Source organism: Stegostoma tigrinum, chromosome 23, assembly GCF_030684315.1.
Source record: "Stegostoma tigrinum isolate sSteTig4 chromosome 23, sSteTig4.hap1, whole genome shotgun sequence".
In the NCBI taxonomy this organism is placed as follows: Eukaryota; Metazoa; Chordata; class Chondrichthyes; order Orectolobiformes; family Stegostomatidae; genus Stegostoma; species Stegostoma tigrinum.
This window is the reverse complement of record NC_081376.1, coordinates 28,675,541-28,694,919: the sequence shown is the minus strand read 5'-3', so window position 1 is coordinate 28,694,919 and position 19,379 is coordinate 28,675,541. Positions and strand designations below refer to the sequence as shown.

The 19,379-nt window shown below is 42.9% G+C and overlaps 1 protein-coding gene across 3 annotated transcripts in view; it reads left to right on the top strand.

Annotated features, from left to right (window-relative positions):
* The first annotated feature begins 211 nt into the window (after positions 1-211).
* LOC125462348 (transmembrane protein 114) overlaps positions 212-19,379 on the top strand; it is a 101,082-nt gene continuing 81,914 nt past the window's right edge. For all 3 annotated transcript variants that reach the window (XM_048552315.2, XM_059654036.1, XM_048552314.2), the window contains exons 1-2: positions 212-482; positions 707-787. In XM_048552315.2, the coding sequence (XP_048408272.1) occupies positions 299-482; positions 707-787 (265 nt within the window). In that variant the 5' untranslated portion in view covers positions 212-298. The remainder of the gene's footprint in view (positions 483-706; positions 788-19,379) is intronic.

The window sequence follows — 19,379 nt, the reverse complement described above, 5'->3', positions numbered from 1 at the left end:
ATAATGTGGGATCTTCACTGAGAGAAATGTGATTGACTTCTTATTCGGAGAGATGAATACACAATCACATCCACAATTTCACTGAATTTCTTGAGATACATTTCGTCTTCAAGCCCTGGCGAGTAACAGAAGCCGACAGAGAGAGAAAGAGACACGGTCCACCCACCCGGAACAGAAACATCGCTAATATCTCACTCGAAACAAGATGAGGCAGGAGTAGCATCATTGCTGGCTCTCTGGGAAATCGACCCAGTCACTGGAGGGAGTACGCAGTGAGGCATCTGGCTCATTCCCCGGGATGAAGTTAACGTTTGGCGTACTCTCCGTGTCTGTTGCTTTGACTGGGGCCATAAGCTTCGTGTTCCTGGTGGCAGCAATTGGGACAGATTTCTGGTACATTATCGATGCCTCCAAATTGCAAACCTCCTCCAATTCGTCCGACCAACTCAGTTCCCATTCTGGGCTTTGGAGAACGTGCAAATGTAAGACTACCGTGGCAGTTTAAATTCTTGAGAAATTTGAAATACCTTCTTATTTAGATTTTTAAACAAACGTTGATAACATAAGAAATATTTTGCAGTAATTCATAAAACTACCAACAACTGCAGGATAATGATCGATTTGAGTTTTGTTTTCCTTGCGCAATCTGCTTTCTGTCCAGCAGCGAGCCTAATTATGCATCTTTACCCTGTGTTTTTGCTTACAGTTCAAAGCAAATGTTTCCATTTAATTAATCCGTTCTGGCAAGGAGACACAAACTTCACAGCCTCGCAAAGACAACTACTAAGTAAGACTCGTTATGTGTTCTCTGCTTAATGTTCATTTAGAACCGTGTGTGAAGCAACCTGTTGTAGTCATCAGCCGCAATGCACAGGGCACGTTATCAGGCCAAGCTACCAACAAGTATGAAATCGTGACGAGTATTTAAAGTAAAAGATCATGCCCTTTCAGGTGATAAGTTAAACATTAGATTCCCGTGAGGTGCTGTACAAGGCTGGGAAATAAAAAAAAATGTCAAGAACTGTCTTATAGCCTAAATGGGCAGAAGCAAACAAAATAAAAGGGAAAATGCTTTTTCAGATTTGATAAGAAATTGAAGACATTTGCAAACATCTGTTCCGAAGAAGTAGTATAAAATTTTGCTGGCTGAGTTGGGGTTTACATGAAAAGTAAACTTCAAGATGCTGTTCAGATCAATGATTATTTTTTTACTGGGAAGGGTAATATTTGGATGGATGGTGCAACATGTTAACCCTATACAAGACTTTCCAGTCACACAAGCGGGATGCGCAAGCCACTGTTAGCTCCTTTATAGAGTGCGCTGCGCACTTGTAGGAACTCAGATGCACAATACTCTCGCCAACATCTTAGTGTACCAGAACCGTACAGCCTCGTATATGACCTGCACATGATGAGGTTGGGCTTAGCTAGTCCAGTGGAAGTTCAGCATCTGATTCAAATGTAACCAAAGTATCATAACCCTTTAAAAGGGCCATTGGATAATATTTACTTATAAAGTGGAAAATGACCCCTTCATTCTTTCCAAAAGAAAATTGTCCAGACACCACTACTATAAAACAAAACGAGAAATTTCTGGAGAAACTCAGCAGGTCTTGCAGCATCTGTGGGGAGAAAACAAAAATAACATTTCAAGTCTTGTGACATCAGCAGAACTCTTCTGGCAATTTATGTTTTTGTTTCTGATTTCCAGCATCCACAGTTCTTTTCTTTATTATACTTCACTGGTTTGAAAAGCAATTATTTCCAGTCAGGGCAAGTAAGTGATAATGGCAGATAATATTTGTAAGTTAATTTCATCATTTTAACAATTCATTTCATATAGGAAATGCTTATTTTAAGAGATCAGTGGAGCATCTGAACTATGTTAAATGTTTTAGGTAATATACACAATTTATTTGTGACTATGACTGGAATAATACACTGAGCCCAAATAACTATCAGTAGGTTCTAAGCAATGCTAGTGTGTTGTGATGTGTAAATTTTTCAGTCATTATTAATCTTTTAAGAAGTGTTACTAGCTGAAAAATTAAGTGCCATGCAATAGGCTAAAGAAATTGAAACCAATAACAAATATTATTTTTGGGACAGCACAAATCTTTTGAATAAATTTTAAAACAGATGTTGTCTCTTATAACACTTTTTTATTTCTAAACCTGCCTGTTTTGAATGCAATTGTTTGATAAGCTCCTTCACATTATTCAGAGGATAAAGTTCAAATCTTTCCTGGTATAGATGATTATTTTATCGTCTGTAGCTTTCAGTATCTCTCAGAAACTAGCCCTTCTCTATCATATCAATTTTTGCATCCTGCTTTGTATGTTCTCATTTTGTTACAATAGGCTCATTATTTTCCAAATCTGAATTTTACCTTCTTCACAGTTTTATTCTCCTAACAATTTATAAAACCTAAGTTGCACACAGTCTTTGTTTTCCTGGTTTACATGACTCACGGTGTCCTATGACCTTTGACCATGGTAGATTGTTCAAAACATTGAAGCTTAAATTAAACATAAAATAAAGTAATAAGTGAATGGAAATGGTCAGCATTATTATAGCTTTATTATGTACTTTTTTCTTCTGTGGCTAATGTTATTTCAGCAACCTTTTAATCATTACCTTACTCTGTACCAGATTATACCTGATAGAGTATGGCCTAATCAGATTGGATATCAGCCGTTGTAACAAAGGAACATAGGTACAGGATTAGGCTATTCACGCTTTGAGTCTGTTCCTCCATTTATTACAATCATGGTTGATTGAACACGTGAATTCTTTTCACCTCCACTATCCCATAACCTTATGAATTGGTAATCAGAGAAAACTATCAAACTGCACTTTTAAATCCACTCAAACATTAAGCTTTCATAACTCCATGGGGTAGACAATTCTAAAAATTCTTAAACCTATAGTCTTGGTCTTAAATAGCATTGATCTTATATTATAAATTGTGTGCTTGTCTTATAGCCTAAACCCAGGGGAACATCTTAGCTGCATCTACCTTGTCTGTTCCTTTAAGTATGTTATTAGTTTTAATGAGATCACCTTTCATCCTTTGAAACTCCAGAGAAGTTAAAGAAACCACTTGCCCAGTTTGGCCAGTGTCTCTTCATAAGACAGTCCTGTTTTCCCAGAAACAAATCAAGTGAGCCTTCATTGCTTTCCTGAGGTAAGGAGACCAAAACTGTACACCAGTACTCTAGGTACAGTCTTACCAAAGAAGCAAGACTTTACAATTCCTGAACTCAAATTCTGTGGCAGTAAAGGTTAACATTCCATTAGCCTTCCTAGTAACTTGCTGCACCAGCATGCTCGCCTTCAGTCAATTACTGCTGAAAATCCCCATGTTCCTTTTACATACCTACACTTACCAACTTCTCACCATTTAAGGACTACTCTGCACATCTGTTCTTCCGATCAATGTGATAACTTCACATTTTACTCTTTACATCTCATCTGCCATATATTTTCCCATTCACTGAACCAGTCCAAATCCTCCTGAAACTGTTCCATAACTTCCTCTCAATCTTCCATGCTTTCTTGCTTAGCTTTGTATTATCAGCAAATCTGGAAAAATTATAGTAGGTTCCTGTGTCCAAATCATTGATATATATCCCCAAAAGTCACATTCTGCCAAAAAATGAATGACTAATTTATTCCTACTCTCTGTATTCTGTAGGTTTGCCAATCCTTAATCCATGTCAGTACATTACCTCAAAACTAATATGCTCTAATTTTGATAAACAATCACCTTATCAAAGGGTAACCTTATCAAAAGTCTTCCGAAAATCCAAGTCTACCTCGTCTACTTAGGGGGTAAGCAACATCCTTAAAAAAACTCCAACGAGTTTATCAAACATGATATTCCATTCACAAATCTATATTCACTGTGCTGTCTTGGATCAGAGTTCATCCAAGTTGTCCTTTTTGAATTTGGTTAAATGTAGTTAAGCAATTTTCTCAAATATGAACATTTGAGTAATATTAAAAGACAAGAAAGAAAGGAACATTTATGAAGTAAATAAGAAGGATGAAAAAGAGAGAAAAAAAACAATAAGCCTCGTGCCCTTCTGCGGATGACAGCTAGTCTGAAGGCTGAGATTGTTCCTGGCACCGTTCGCTATCCCTGTCTGAGGTGAAGTCCAACTTGTTGGAATGAAATTCTCTCACTTATACAGTGTAACAAACAGCAAGGCACAGAAAAAAAAGCGACAGAAATACATGTTGATTGTGCCAGTTTGACACCTACAGGAATGCTCACAGGACTTATTCACGGTCATGCAGCTGTCAAATGCCATCCACAAGGTTAACCCTCAGTCCATCCTACATAGATGGCCAATCTGAACATTTTTATCCAAGAGTCTATTTACATACAAATAATGAAACTATGAGCAGGTGTAGGCTATTCAGCCCATTCATCCCTGCTCTGCAATTCAATATGATCCTGCTGATCTTCTATCTTCTATTTCTACTTTATTTTCCTGCTTTTCCCCATACCCTTTGATATCTTTAACAGCTAAACAAAATCTCTCTCTTGAATATATTCAGTTACTTGGCCACTGTGTGGTACCTTATCAAAAGCCTTCTGAAAACACAAATACACCATATCCTGTCATTCTCCCCTGTTTATTGAATAAGTTACATCCTCAAAAAAGTGCAGTAGATTTGCTAAGCATGATTTAACTTTTGTAAAGCCATGCAGACTTTGTCCAATATCATTAATACTTTCTAAGAGTTCCTGGCACCGTTCGCTATCCCTGTCTGAGGTGAAGTCCAACTTCTTGGAATGAAACTCTCTCACTTATATAGTGTAACAAACAGCAATCTTTTACACTAGAATCTAGAATTCTCCCCCTCCTGATGATAGGTTAATTGGTCTGTAATTCACTGTTTTCTCTCCCTTTTTAAGCCATTGGGTTACATTTGCTACCCTCCAATCTGTAAGAACTGCTCCAAAATCTATAGAATTTTGGAAGATGATCACCAATGTGTCCAATATTTCCAGGACCAGTTCCTTCAGTGTACTGGGAGGTACATTAGCAGGTGCTGGTGATTTGCCAGTCTTTTACCCTATTAAGTTTCTTCGACCTAGTTTCTTACTAATATGATTTTCTTCCGCTCCCTATCTCATTAGAGTCTTTGTTCCCTAACATTTGAGAGGTTATTCTGCACCCTTTTATGAAAACCAAACAAAAATATGAATCCAATTCCTCTGCCCCTTCTTTGTTCCTCATTATAATTTTTCTGCTGACATTTGTCATCATTATTTTTTTTCTTCATATATTTATTGGAATTTTTACGATCAATTTTAGTGATCCTTGCAATTTTAATCTCTACTCTATATTCCTGCTCTTGATAAAACATTTCATTCTCTTTTGTTAAATTTTAAAATACTCCCAATTCTCAAACTTGCTGTACTTTGTGGCAATTTTATATGATTCCTATTTGGACTGAATACTATACCCAATTTCTTTTGTGCGCTAGGGTTGAGCAACCTACTGGTTTTATTTACCGGACAGGAATAAATAATTTTGTATACATATTCTTTAAATATTAGCCATTACGTTTCCATCATTAACCCTTTTGGGAAGATTCCCCAATCCATTCTTGCTAAATTAGTGTCTCATACTTCATAGTTCCCTTAATTTAGGTTTGGGACCTTTGTTTCGGATTTGACTACTTTGATGTTCATCTCAATAATGGATTCTATCATATTATGGTTATGTGGGTCCCTTGGGGGATAACAACTATAGTTAATAGTTAATTCAGCCTTTCACATTGCCCAGTACCCAGTCTAGAAGAACCAGAAGACCTTTTCAGAAGAAGGGTCTAGGCCCACAACATCAGCTTCGCTGTTCCTCTGATGCTGCTTGACCTGTTGTGTTCATCCAGCTCCAAACCTTATTATCCTAGAAGAACCTGTTCTTTGGCTCGTTTCTCAATATATTGGTCAAAACATCACCATCAGTTACACACTGCAAGCTATACCCCTTCACAATATGACTGGTAATTTGGCTTGTCCAATCAATAACTAAGTTAAAGTCATCCATGATTACAGTTGTACCCTTAATACATACATCGCTGAATGATGAAGGTTTACAACTGTAATCAGGGGTGATAATGCCTTCCCTTCTCCACTACTTCTTGGGAGTGTATAAACAAGTGACAGTAACTTTTTCTGCCCTATGGTGTTTCTTATCTCCATCCATACAGATTGCATATCACAAATTTCTAAACCAATATCCTTTCTCACTTTTGCGTTTATTACTCCTTTACTCACCGTGCTATCCCAACTCCTTTCCCTTTCTGATGAAGGGTCTAGGTCCGAAACGTCAGCTTTTGTGCTCCTGAGATGCTGCTTGGCCTGCTGTGTTCATCCAGCTTCACACTTTGTTGTCCTTTCCCTTTTTGTCTGTCTTTCCTAAATAACGAATATCCTGGATGTTCTGTTCCCTTCCTTGGTCACCCTGTAGCCATCTTTCTATAATTGCAACTATATCATAACTGTGCTTATCCAATTGTACTTCTAATTTATCAATCTTATGATGTAACCTTGTTAGTCATCTTACTTTATTTTACACTATGGTGCTAATTGTGTTTCTTTCATAGTTTTTGCCTGCAACCTTTACTTCTTACCCTTGTTTCCCCTTCGTCTGTCTCCCTGCTTAGGTTCCGAGTCCCCTTTGTCACATCTTTTTTGATAGATTCAAGCACTTTCCCTGCTACTGATATAAGGGTGACAGGCCTGTAGTTTCTTATTTTCCCTCTTTCATCTTTCTGGAATAGCACAGAGACATTTTGCTAACTTCTAACCTGCAGGAGTCATTCCAGAAACAATGGATTTTGGAAGATGATCGCCAATGCATCAACTATCTCTTTAGCTATTTCATTCAACTCTCTGGGATGTAGACATTCAGGACCCAACATCTTATCAAATTTTAGTCCATTAATGTCGCCAGTGCAATCTTCTTACTAATATTTCTTTTCTTCAAATTCCCCATTTTCCCTAGCCACTCAGGTCTCAATTTTAGGAGATCTCCTTAGGTAAAACAGAAACAAAGTAATATTTAACCTCACTGCTATTTATCTATTCCCCATTAATAGTTCTCCTGACTGCCTGTAATGGACCAAAATTTGACTTAGACTGATGTTTCCCTTATATATATGTTTCATAGTTTTTACAGCCCATTTTTATTTTGTTTTGCTAGATTGCATTCATACCCACTTACAATTTCATGACTTAACAGTTATGACATTCTGAATACTTGAAAATTCACTTTCAAGAGCCTAGTATCAGAATAATGACTTTACAAATGCAGAGATGGCCTTGACTTCTAAATTTTTATGCTGAATAAACTTCGATGTTTCAGTCTAATGCTAAAAGATGTATTGAACAATAAGAGCTAAATTGCATAATAGTTATTTCCTTGGCCTAGAGCTGACAACATTCAAACAATATTTGCTGCAGACTTCAACTAAAAGGCTCAAAGGCTACTGTCATACAGAGTTGTGCAGTCATGGGTGACTTTCTCCCAGGCCTCACTCTGATAAAATATTTTGTGAAGAATGACTGAAAATTATGAAAACTGCTGGGACTTCCTGCACACATAACGACAATATGGTATGGAGGCACTGGAACACCAAATCTATTTGATTTACTGCTAAGATTATTTAATGTGGGTTTGATTTTCCTATGTGGTGAGGCAAATAGAACTCACTGTTATTAAGTGTAAATTGGATAAAAACTACCAGAAGTTGCACATATACAAAAAAAAGTGGAAGTCTGGAAATTACTATCCGACTTACATTCACAACCTTTACAATAACAGTATAATCACACAGAACAACTTGGCTTTAAAATACGTACATGGACATGAAAATGCCGTACTCACATAATATGTACATATCAAACTTGCCAAAAAAAAAGTGTATGGTTTTCAACTCACTGAGTGCAATTTTGACTCCTTGACAAGCTTTGGTAATTATCACACAACTTTTTCACCACTGAAAATTTACCTTTACAACTGTGGAATCACAAATCAGAGATATGAAAAATAAAGCTAGAAAATTTTCTTTAACTTCTTCTTCCTGTTATCTTTATAAAAATCTCTTTAAATTGCAATTTGATTCCTTTAATTTATTTTCTGTACGTGATTTGTCATTGAATTCAATATTCTAGCTGATATTTCATTTTGACGGCGTGTGGCTTGTTAGTGATTCTTCAATCTCATTGGGTGAGGAGATGATGTGTTACCTTGTTCACTTAGAATATCTGTAGAGGTTGGCAGTGTTAAAATTTTTTTCCAATCACTGCAATATCCAAGGCAAAATACCATGGACATTCTACAGGAAATTGTAAGTGCATTGAATCATTGGTATCTTTTATTTGTCACAGACAGGAAAATTGGATCCTATTTTTGTCCTCCACAACTATATTAAAAACTTTTATTCCCTGTGGTTGGTTTTACTATTTGTATATTCCATAAACAGCTTAAGGAACTCCCTAGTGTGCAGGTATTATAATTGCTTATATATCTATATTCAAAACTATTCAAAAATTGGGTAGTTTCATAATTTTACAGACAGAGTACTTGTTCATGATGCTGCGAATGCAGTTCAGGAGCATTCACCTTTGTGTTGTAAGATACAGACTTGTCTTGCTGGTCACCTCTGTGCTAAGTATTGCCTAGTTTGACCAAGGATCGTCTCATTTGTATTGCTGTCTGTCCTGCACTTGCGAGTGAAGATGATAATTGGGCTGAAAAGGTACAATTTCTTGGCCTGTTTTCTTTGTGGTCTCTCCTCAGCCAGCTCAACTTTTTGTTTCAACTGTGTCTTTGCATGCTCTTCCAAAGAGACAGCAAATAGAGGTGATACATGCAATCGCCACTTCCCAGTTGTCAGTGCCAATGACCCCATTTTCAGGTAATGTTTGCTAGTCTCCTTGTAGAGGTGGTATTCATATTCAGGCAACAGTTGGGAAAGAGTCTGTCCGCTGGCTAGTGAAGGTTTTACTCAGTATAGAACACTAGTGCCACTTATTTAGCATAAAACAATCCTCTGACGTGATGCACCTTTGTCTTGGATCTCAGGTAAGCGAGGCTGAACTGCTTTCTATCATTCTGGTATGTAAGTAAGACACCTCTGTAGATTACCTGAAGGCACATGACCTCAGCAAGAGAAGAATATGTTGAAGAGTGTTGGTGAAAGATCACAATACTGATTAACCCCACTGCAGATCTCAAAGACATTCAATGTTGCCCCATCAAGTTGCTTCTGTGGCTGCCATTTTTCTTCTGTAGTTTAACTCAAGTTGAATGTCTTGACAAGCTCAATATAGGCAATATTTAGTGGTTTCCTTAGTTCATAGACCTCTTGCAGTTGTTGGATTGAGAAAATAATGTCAACATGAGATCTTCCAGTTCAGAAATCACACTGGCATTTGAGCGAGATGTGTCCAGCCAGGATCTGCAATGTACAATCTGATGTGAGCAACATGGGTGCATACTTTTGCCACAATAATTATTGGTGAGATGCCTCAGTAATTGTCGCAATAACTGTAGTCAGCATTGTTCTTGTAGAAGCTTCATAATCCTTGTATGAAGTATATCCTAAGGCATCATCCCCTTCCTCCATCAAGGTTCATGTAGATGCTGCAGGATGGTCAGTTTCCTGTTCTTGATGAATTTAGGTGACGTAGCACCAATATCAGGAGCTTTGCCCATGACATGTGACTGAACTGCCTTGCTTAGTAGGGAGTTTCTTCAGTGTGAGTTCAATATCCAGCTCTGTTAGGCAGGCAGTTTATGGCGTTCTCCTAGAATACAATTCAAGGCAGCATTCAATTCATTTTCCTGACTGGTATTAACATCAGCGATAACCTCCCTGTCTTTGTTTTCAGTGGAGTTGACCGATAACCCTGTTGCCTTTTTAATTCCTTCATAAATGCCTCTAGCATTCCCGGTGTTAGAGGATATCTAAATCTTCTGGCAAGGTTACAACCAGTAATCCTTAGTACAAAGCCTAGTAGTCCGTTGGATTTTGGTTTGAGTGGCTTTTAGTGCAGTCAGTCTTCTCCCTTGGATTTCTCTTTTAATTAATGAGAGTAGATCACTTAGATTCACTTAGATTCCACCAGAATGATGTTAGCCTCAAACCAGCAGGAATTTTTTTTCCAGCGAGTTTTGAGAAGATTTGTAGCTCAGCTTGAGGTTCTGGATGTGAGTTTGCTCGCTGAGCTGGAAGGTTAGTTTTCAGACGTTGCGTCACCATTCTAGGTAACATGATCAGTGAGCCTCCGACGAAGCGCTGGTGTTATGTCCTGCTTTCTATTTATCTGGTTAGGTTTCCTTGGGTTGGTGATGTCATTTCCTGTTCTTTTTCTCTGGGGATGGTAGATTGGCTCCAAGTCAATGTGTTTGTTGATGGAGTTCCGGTTGGAATGCCATGCTTCTAGGAATTCTCGCGCATGTCTCTGTTTGGCTTGTCCTAGGATGGATGTGTTGTCCCCATCAAAGTGGTGTCCTTCCTCATCTGTATGTAAGGATACGAGTGATAGTGGGTCATGTCTTTTTGTGGCTAGTTGATGTTCATGTATCCTGGTGGCTAGCTTCCTGCCAGTTTGTCCAATGTAGTGTTTGTCACAGTTCTTGCAAGGTATTTTGTAGATGACGTTTGTTTTATTTGTTGTCTGTACAGGGTCTTTTAAGTTCATCAGCTAATGAACTTAAAAGACCCTATACAGACAACAAATAAAACAAACGTCATCTACAAAATACCTTGCCAGAACTGTGACAAACACTACAATGGACAAACTGGCAGGAAGCTAGCCACCAGGATACATGAACATCAACTAGCCACAAAATGACATGACCCACTATCACTCGTAACCTTACATACAGATAAGGAAGGACACCACTTTGATTGGGGCAACACATCCATCCTAGGACAAGCCAAACAGAGACATGCGCGAGAATTCCTAGAAGCATGGCATTCCAACCGGAATTCCATCAACAAACACATTGACTTGGAGCCAATCTACCATCCCCTGTGAAAAAGAACAGGAAATGACATCACCAACCCAAGGAAACCTAACCAGATAAATAGAAAGCGGGACATAACACCAGCGCTTGGTCAAAGGCTCACTGTTGATGTTACCTAGAATGGTGACGAAATGTCTGGGAACAAACCTTCAAGCTCAGTGAACCAGCTTACATCTGGAACAAAATAAAGACCCACTCTCTTGTGGACCGAGAGGAGGAGAGTGCTGTCTTGGAGGTGAAAGGAGGACGTCGGGTTGGCTGTGCATCCTTGCGACCAGTGGATCTTAATGCTGGCTTTGGCCTAACGCTGGTTCGGGGGAGCAGCCAACCTGCAACTATGGCTGCGGCAAGTGCTCGTGCCCCAGGTCAGGGGGTCCGGAACACCATCCGTGTTTCCGTAAAGAAGGTGGATGAAGGTGCACCTGTGGACCGCACCTTCTTTGTGAAGAGGGTCCTGTTGGACTGTTGTGGGTTCGCTGCTGCGGACATTTACTGCCTGCAGGATTTCCCCAGAGGAGGTTTTTACGACGTGACCTTCAGGAGTGCCAAGCTTTGCGAGCGCTTCCTGGAGGTTTTCAAGGAGAAAGGAGGTGAGGGCCCCCCCTCTGTATTGACCGCTGTCCCACTGTTTGTGATGCCAGCACAGAGGAGCCGTATGGTGACTGTACACATGTACAACCCGCATGTGCCAGCAGTTGATGTCCTGACCTTCCTCGGAAGGTACCTGAAGGTCGAAGGGGACCTAACCAACATCATGGACCCCTTCGGGATCTGGACCAGTAAGAGGCAGGTCAAAGTGACGCTGAGGATGGGCGCGGACGGGAATGTCGTACACCCACCGTCCAGCTTCGCGATCGGCGGGAGCAAGGGCTACCTGACCTATGCAGGGCAACCTAAAATCTGCCATGCCTGTGGTAGGTCAGGTCACATGGTGGCCGACTGCAAAGCCACCATCTGCAGGAACTGCAGGGAGGAGGGACACCTTGCAAAGGATTGCCCACGAGAGAGAAGCTGCAACTTTTGCGGGGAAGCGGGCCACCTCTATAGGCATGCCCGTGGTGGGGGACCACCTATGCCCAGGTCGCCGGCGGGGGCAATGCAGGGCCAGCCAACCCGGAGGAGAGGAAGGCACCAGGGCCCAGCAAGGACCCCACTAATGTGCAGGAGGGCCCGGGCGTGCAGGAGGGCCCAGCCCCGCAGGATGGGCCCGAGGCCAGCAAAGCGCCCCTGCAGGCTCTGATCCCCCCCGACAACCCGGAGTCGATGGAGGCGGCGACAGGCGACCCAGGGGAGTGGACAACAGTCCGGAAAGCGAGGAGGAAGGTGCGTCGACGGGCCCAGGAACCGCAACCATCAGGCAGGAAGAGGCAGCTACAGGGGGGCTATAAGAGCTCCTCTGAAAGCTGTCGCGACTCCAGAAAAGGGTGCAGAACCTGCTCCTTCTGCAGTTGATGGCGGTCGATGTCATGGAGGACCTCCGCAAGGTGAGGGGCCAACAAGCCTCGCTCTTCGCTGCGGAGGCCTCCTGGATAATCTTCCGGTCCAGGGTCTGCTCCGTGGAGCAGGACGAGACGTGCTCGCGTTTCTTCTTTCAGAAGGTGCACAAAGAGAGCTCTGTGCTTAGCCGGCTGAAGGAGGATGACGGCTCGGTGACGTCGTCTCAGCCCGACGTTTTGAGGATCAGCAGATCCTTCTATGCTGGACTGTACGACACAAAGCCCACGGACAGCACGGCCTCCGAGTCGTTCCTGTCGTCTATCACGGAGGTCTTAGACGATGGCACGAGGGAGTGGCTGGACCGGCCGATATCCCTGGACGAGCTGAACAGAGCCCTCAAGTCCTTGGAGAGGAATAGGACTCCCGGAAGTGACGGCTTACCAGTCGAGCTGTATTCCACTCTGTGGGGCCTGGTCGGCCAGGACCTGCTGGAGGTGTACGATAGTGCGCTTCGGGCAGGGGAAATGTGCAAGTCCATGAGGAAGGGCATCATCACCCTCATTTACAAGAGGAAGGGGGAGAGGGAAGAAATTAAGAATTGGCGTCCCATTTCACTTTTGAACGTGGACTACAAAATCCTGGCCAAGGTCATAGCCAACCGGGTCAGGTCTGTCCTGGAGTCGGTGATTCACCCTGACCAAACCTGTGCTGTGGCGGGCAGGAAGATCGCTGAGAGCCTCACGCTCATCAGGGATACGATCGCCTACATACAGGACAGGCGGGTGGACACCTGCCTCATCAGCCTGGACCAGGAGAAGGCCTTCGACAGGGTCTCTCATGCTTACATGAGGGACGTCCTCTCCAAATTGGGGTTCGGGGAGGGCATCCGCAATTGGATCTGGCTGCTCTACGCCAACATCGTTAGCGCAGTCTCGATCAACGGGTGGGAATCAGACAGTTTTCCTGTTAGATCTGGAGTCAGGCAGGGCTGCCCGCTCTCTCCTGCCTTGTTTGTGTGCTGTGTGGAGCCCTTCGCCGCATCCATCAGGAAGGACGTGAACCTGAAGGGCGTGACTATCCCAGGCAGCGGAGGCCTTCAGGTCAAGACCTCCCTGTACATGGACGATGTCGCCGTCTTCTGCACCGATCGTCGGTCGGTGAGTAGACTATTGGACATCTGCAGCCAGTTTGAACTGGCCTCGGGTGCCAAAGTCAATAGGGGTAAGAGCGAGGTCATGTTCTTCGGGAACTGGGACGACCGCTCCTTCATCCCCTTCACCATCAGGACAGACTACCTGAAGGTGCTGGGTGTTTGGTTTGGTGGAGCTGGGGCGTGCACTAAGACTTGGGAGGAGCGTATCATCAAATTGAAGCAGAAGCTGGGCAGGTGGATGCTCCGGTCCCTCTCCATCGTGGGTAAGAACCTGGTTGTCAGGTGCGAGGGGCTTTCGGTACTGTAGTATGTGGCGCAGACCTGGCCTATTCCCTGGACCTGCGCCGCTGCAGTCACCCGGGCCATCTTCCACTTCATTTGGGGGTCGAGGATGGACCGGGTCCGCAGGGACACCATGTACAAAGACCTGGGAAATGGGGGAAAGGGCGTACCGAATGCCACCCTCGCCCTGACGGCTACCTTTGTGTGCGGCTGCATCAAGCTGTGCGTAGATCCTCAGTACGCAAACACCAAGTGTCACTACTTACTGAGGTTCTACCTGTCCCCGGTGTTGCGAAGGATGGGCCTGGCCTCGTTGCTGCAGAATGCTCCAAGTAGTTGGACCGTTCCGTACCACCTGTCCTTCGTGGAGAAATTTTTGAAAACAAACACCTTTGACCACAAGGCCGTCAGGCAGTGGTCAGCACGTAGTATCCTCGGGACCCTTCGGGAAAAGGAGAGGGTGGATCCCGTCGTGTGGTTCCCCACGCAGACTGCCAAAGTCGTTTGGCAGAATGCCTCATCGCCAGAACTTTCAAACAAGCACAAGGACATTGCTTGGCTGGCGGTGAGAGGGGCTCTGCCAGTGAGATCCTTTATGCATGCCCGGAATCTCTGCACCACCGCACGCTGCCCTCGAGGTGGCTGCGGAGGGGACGAGACTGTCGATCACCTCCTTCTGGAGTGTGCCTATGCGCAGGAGGTCTGGAGGGGGATGCAGTGGTATTTGTCGAGGTTCGTCCCGAGCAGCTCCGTGACGCGGGACTCCGTGCTCTACGGGCTGTTTCCGGGGACGCACACCGAGACCAACATCAACTGCGCCTGGAGGACCATCAATGCGGTGAAAGATGCTCTTTGGTCTGCCCGCAACTTGCTGGTCTGCCAGCTGAAAGAACTGACCCCGACCGAGTTTTGCAGACTGGCGCACTCCAAGGTCCAGGGCTACGTGCTGAGGGACGCGGTAAAGCTTGGGGCTGCCGCCGCCAAGGCGCGGTGGGGAAAGACTACCGTATGAAACCCCTTGTCCAGAAAAGGGAAAAGAATCCTATCTGGTAACTGGGCCCAGCTGGCGCCTTCCCCAACTGGTCAGGGGGCCAACTGGGACTGTGCGGGGTGACGACCGCCGGGGTATTTTCTTTGCTTCGTTTTTTTCTTTTTGTTTTTTTTCCCTTTAGTTGGTGTATGTACCCCCTGGGTAACCCGGATCGGCTTGCATGACTGGGTAGGTGTATAAATATGTTTTATTTTTTGTACATCTTACGAATAAAGTATATTTTTTCAAAATAAAAAAGGTGACGAAACGTCTGAAAACTAACCTTCCAGCTCAGCGAGCAAACTCATATCCAGAATTTTTTTTCCACTTTAGCTTTCCACTTGTTGAAAGTGTACTTTTATAAAATATGTCTCAAGTTATGTTCCATTTTGCTTCTGCACGAGAATGCTGGAGGGTATTTGTTCTACTCAAGGTGAGAAACTAGAATCATAGAAGTTTACAGTACAGAGAGAGGCCATTTGACCCATCGTGTCTGTACCAGCTCCTGAAAGAGCTACCCAGCTCGTTGCACTCTTCAGCCCTGTCTCTGTTAACTCTCATTTCATCACTTTCAATATATATCCAGCTCTCTTTGGATTTTATCTGGGTGGGCAGGATGGCTAACATTCATCTGAGGACAGCATATCTGCTTTAAATGAAAGAACTTTTAAGAATTACATCTTGACCGTGGTACACATGATCTGTGTCCATTATGACCACAAATCATAATTCTAGATCACCCGTGACATATCAAACTTGTAAACTCCGACTTGTGGTTTTAAAAAGAGGACAGTGAGTGGTTACAGGGGTCTTGTGAAAGGACACCCATTTATGGGGTTAAGGAATATTCAGACAGAAAGTTTAAGTAAAGGCAGAGATAACAAGAGTTGACTACCCAACTCCCTCACAGGTGGGTGCCATCGTATACTGACTTGTTTGCGTTCTTTCCTTCTAGACATATCCAAAAAGAAAGGTTAATAATGTGCTTCAATCCAGATGTCTGTTAATGGGCTGATGCCCTGGAGTGTGAACTGGTGGGCTAATGGAAAGGTCACGGCTGTGAGAAAGGCCATTAAACACTGCAGTACAGATTAGGCGGGGGAAGGAGAGAAAATCTCTTTCTCTCCCCGAGTACTACCAGTCAGCCATTATTCAAAGCACCAGAACAAACAAATTTCATTCAAAAAAAAAATCAAGAATCTCCAAGTTGACGATTCAACTACCAACGTTAGCGCTATTTGTCACGTCCACCGTAATGTTCGACTATTCAATGTTCACGAGCAACTCGGAGGCAGGTCGATATAGCAGCTTTAAAAATTTTTTTGGACTCACTGCTTATTCCTATCTTGTGTCAATGAGCGTTATGTGTTATTTTTTTCGTAAGCTTAAGAACGAATAAACTCGCTGTTTTGTTAACTAATGAAAACCTGGTCAAAAGTATCCTTTTTTTAAAAAGGACATAAATTCATCCGCATTAACCTTGTTGTGTCTAATGGAAGGGGAGGCTAGTATACCTCATCTCACCTCACCTGGAAACTAGACGATGTGGACTAAGTGAGGATCTAAAAGCGGACCAAGTTGGGGAAGTTTGCCTGGGGACTGGTTTTAACAGTACCAAAGTCAGTGCCGTGGGAACTGCACGTTGTGGAGAATTTTTTTTACGAAGTTGCATCTGGTGATGATCCGATCCAGAGATTGCCAATATCCGCATCTCGGATCAGATCGAGGAAACGTTTGCTATTGCAACCATGGTTGGCTCCGAAAAATGGTTTTGAAATAAGCCATAAAACGGAAAGTGCTTGAAAAGTGTATGGTCTCATTAAGTTTCATGTTTAAAACGTGCATGTATATTAGCACATGGGAAATTTCTATGGGGCAGACGAGAATGCAATTAACATTTGCTTCAAGACAATTGGCTGAATCTTTAACTTTGGACTCTGGATTTAATTGCCCGAGAACTGGCGTCTCCACCTGTCCGAAACGCATTAGCGCCAACACCATTGATGAGGTTGAGAGATCAGTGGACTGGAAAGCCTTTATGTGTGACAGCTGCAAGCTAAAAGGTTTTTCCTCATAACATTTGTTATGAGTGTATGCTTTCAGTGCATTACAGGTGAGTTCCAATAACGTGGAGGTCATTTCTATTATCTTGGCATTTTCCTTTTGACTTTGATCCATGCTCTTAAGCAGCCAGCCTTCACAATTGTGTCTGAAACACCCTATCTTGGACCTCTAATGAGCAGCAGGAGTAACATCAGTAGGAACAATGGCTGCCACTTCCTCATCCATCTCCAGCCCCACAGGGCAGAGGGGAATGACTGTCCAACTCCAGCATGAGCAGGCAATGTAAACCTCAACATAGGGTTTACAGCCAGAGGACCAGCTTTTTGGGACTGAACAGCAATGTCTCGGGAGGGTCAGATTTTCCTGGCATTCCACTCCATTAATGTTCAGGTGTTATATAAACACACAAAACGCTTGATTGTGCAAGATACCCAAGGAACTGCCATGCTGCTTTTATTCTGCAGTGAAATTCCCCCATAGCTATTTCTACCTCTGAGTAGAAGCAGCAAATAGCTTTTTGGAGAGCAGGCCTTTGTGCCAAGAACATGGCTGGTGATACCTGCGAGGAGTCCAATCATCCTTACACAAGTAAGGTACAACAAAATGCATGAGCACAATAGCAAGGGGGTTAAGAAAGTCACTGGGCTGTTAAAGATGTAACTCAGGTGCCTAGTGCCTAGTCAGATGCCAGGGTTGCCCTTAAGTATGCACCAACACTTATCTCCAGAATGATATTGATGAGCTGTGTATGCTGGAACATAGCTCCAATCATCTCTTCTGATCTATTTGTGGAGGAAGGTGTCAGGTGCATTGCATCTCTGAAGGAGGAGCAGCCTGATGTAACCAAAACACTGGCAGCCACAAACTTCGCTGCCACGGATGCACAGGACAGTCTGATGGAAGCAGCCTCCTATTGATCTAAAGCTGTACAGCCACCCAGCTCATCAGTGTGTCACTGTGTCTGGTCCCATGTGTTTCTACAATGATCAATCTATTTCTCTCACTGACACCCTTTACTTAAGTTTTGTCTGCTTGTCATACTGTTTTCCTGTAACTGACAGTTATTTGGCAGGTATTGGGCAATAATTATTGGGATAATTGAGTACTGAAATAAAATATACAGTCTATTAAGACTGACAATAAAAATGATTATATAACAAATATTTAAATACCCAGGTGAATTTTTTTTTTGTTTTTTTCCTCCCTTGTGAGATGAAAAACTCTTTTTCCCTCTGTTTCCTATTCCTGTGATGTGGGGCTTCTGCTGTGGTTGGCATCCTTTGGATTTTGAAGTCTCTGGATGTTGCCTTAATTGCCAACCTACACATGTACAGGTCAGACTGTGCCATTGAGACAGGAGGCAGTATCCAGGGCTTTGATGAAGAAGTGGGTTCATAAGTAAGGAGGAGGGATGGGAGAACCTCAAGCAGAATCCTCACTCTATCTCCTCATTGTCCATCCTTTTCTCATGGCTCACTTCCATTGTCTGAAGAGCATGTTGCATTTTGTGGGAGGTGTTGAGCAGCTCAGATGTGCCTTTTTGCATGCTGTTTAAGTTGACAGATTGGGTCTACAGAGATTTGGTCAGAGCAAGCATGCTGTTGGTTGCCTGTCACTTCTGGTGCTCTATGTAGATGCCACTTTTTCCATCAGATGTTAACTGTTTTCTGTCCACCAAGGCTGCCATACCTGCTGAGTTTCTCCCACAATTTCTGTTTTTGTGCGTTTCAGATCTCCAGCATCTGCGGTTCTTTTTATTTTGTTGTATACGTCACACTGGTTTCTTAAAACATGTTTCAGTCTGCAATCAGATGATCATAAGAGCCATTTTACACCCTTATTTCTCCTAATTTTTACAGTCACTTTAGTCCATGAATTTCTCCAGGATTAAAATCAGATGTTGGAAGCCGAATATTAATAGTTCATGTTTATTATTTTCATAATATAATTTCTCCTTATGAAAACATGATTTGTTCCAAACGCACACAGTCTCAGTTGTGGAATTTTCTTACTTCTTCCCTTTGATCTGTCACTGGTGTCCTCTCGCTGAAGTGCAGCTCCAATAACTCTTGGGTTCTGTACTTTTAAAGTTTCAAATCTGGTTTTCCTCTTGCCCCTCTTCCTGAAGGAACTCCAGTAAAACTTGGGAAAGATGGAGAGTGATTTGACTTATCCTGTTTACTTCGAAATGGCAATCCAGAACAGTGCCTTCCAAATATCATTGTGTTTCAAACTGATTCCGATCTGTTGGAGGCTTTCTCAGCTGGACTTTTACATGTGAGACAGAGATAGGAGTTGTGTTCTGCATCTCCTGCCTGTCAGTAAGTCTGACCGTTGTGTAATGTTTCAATGT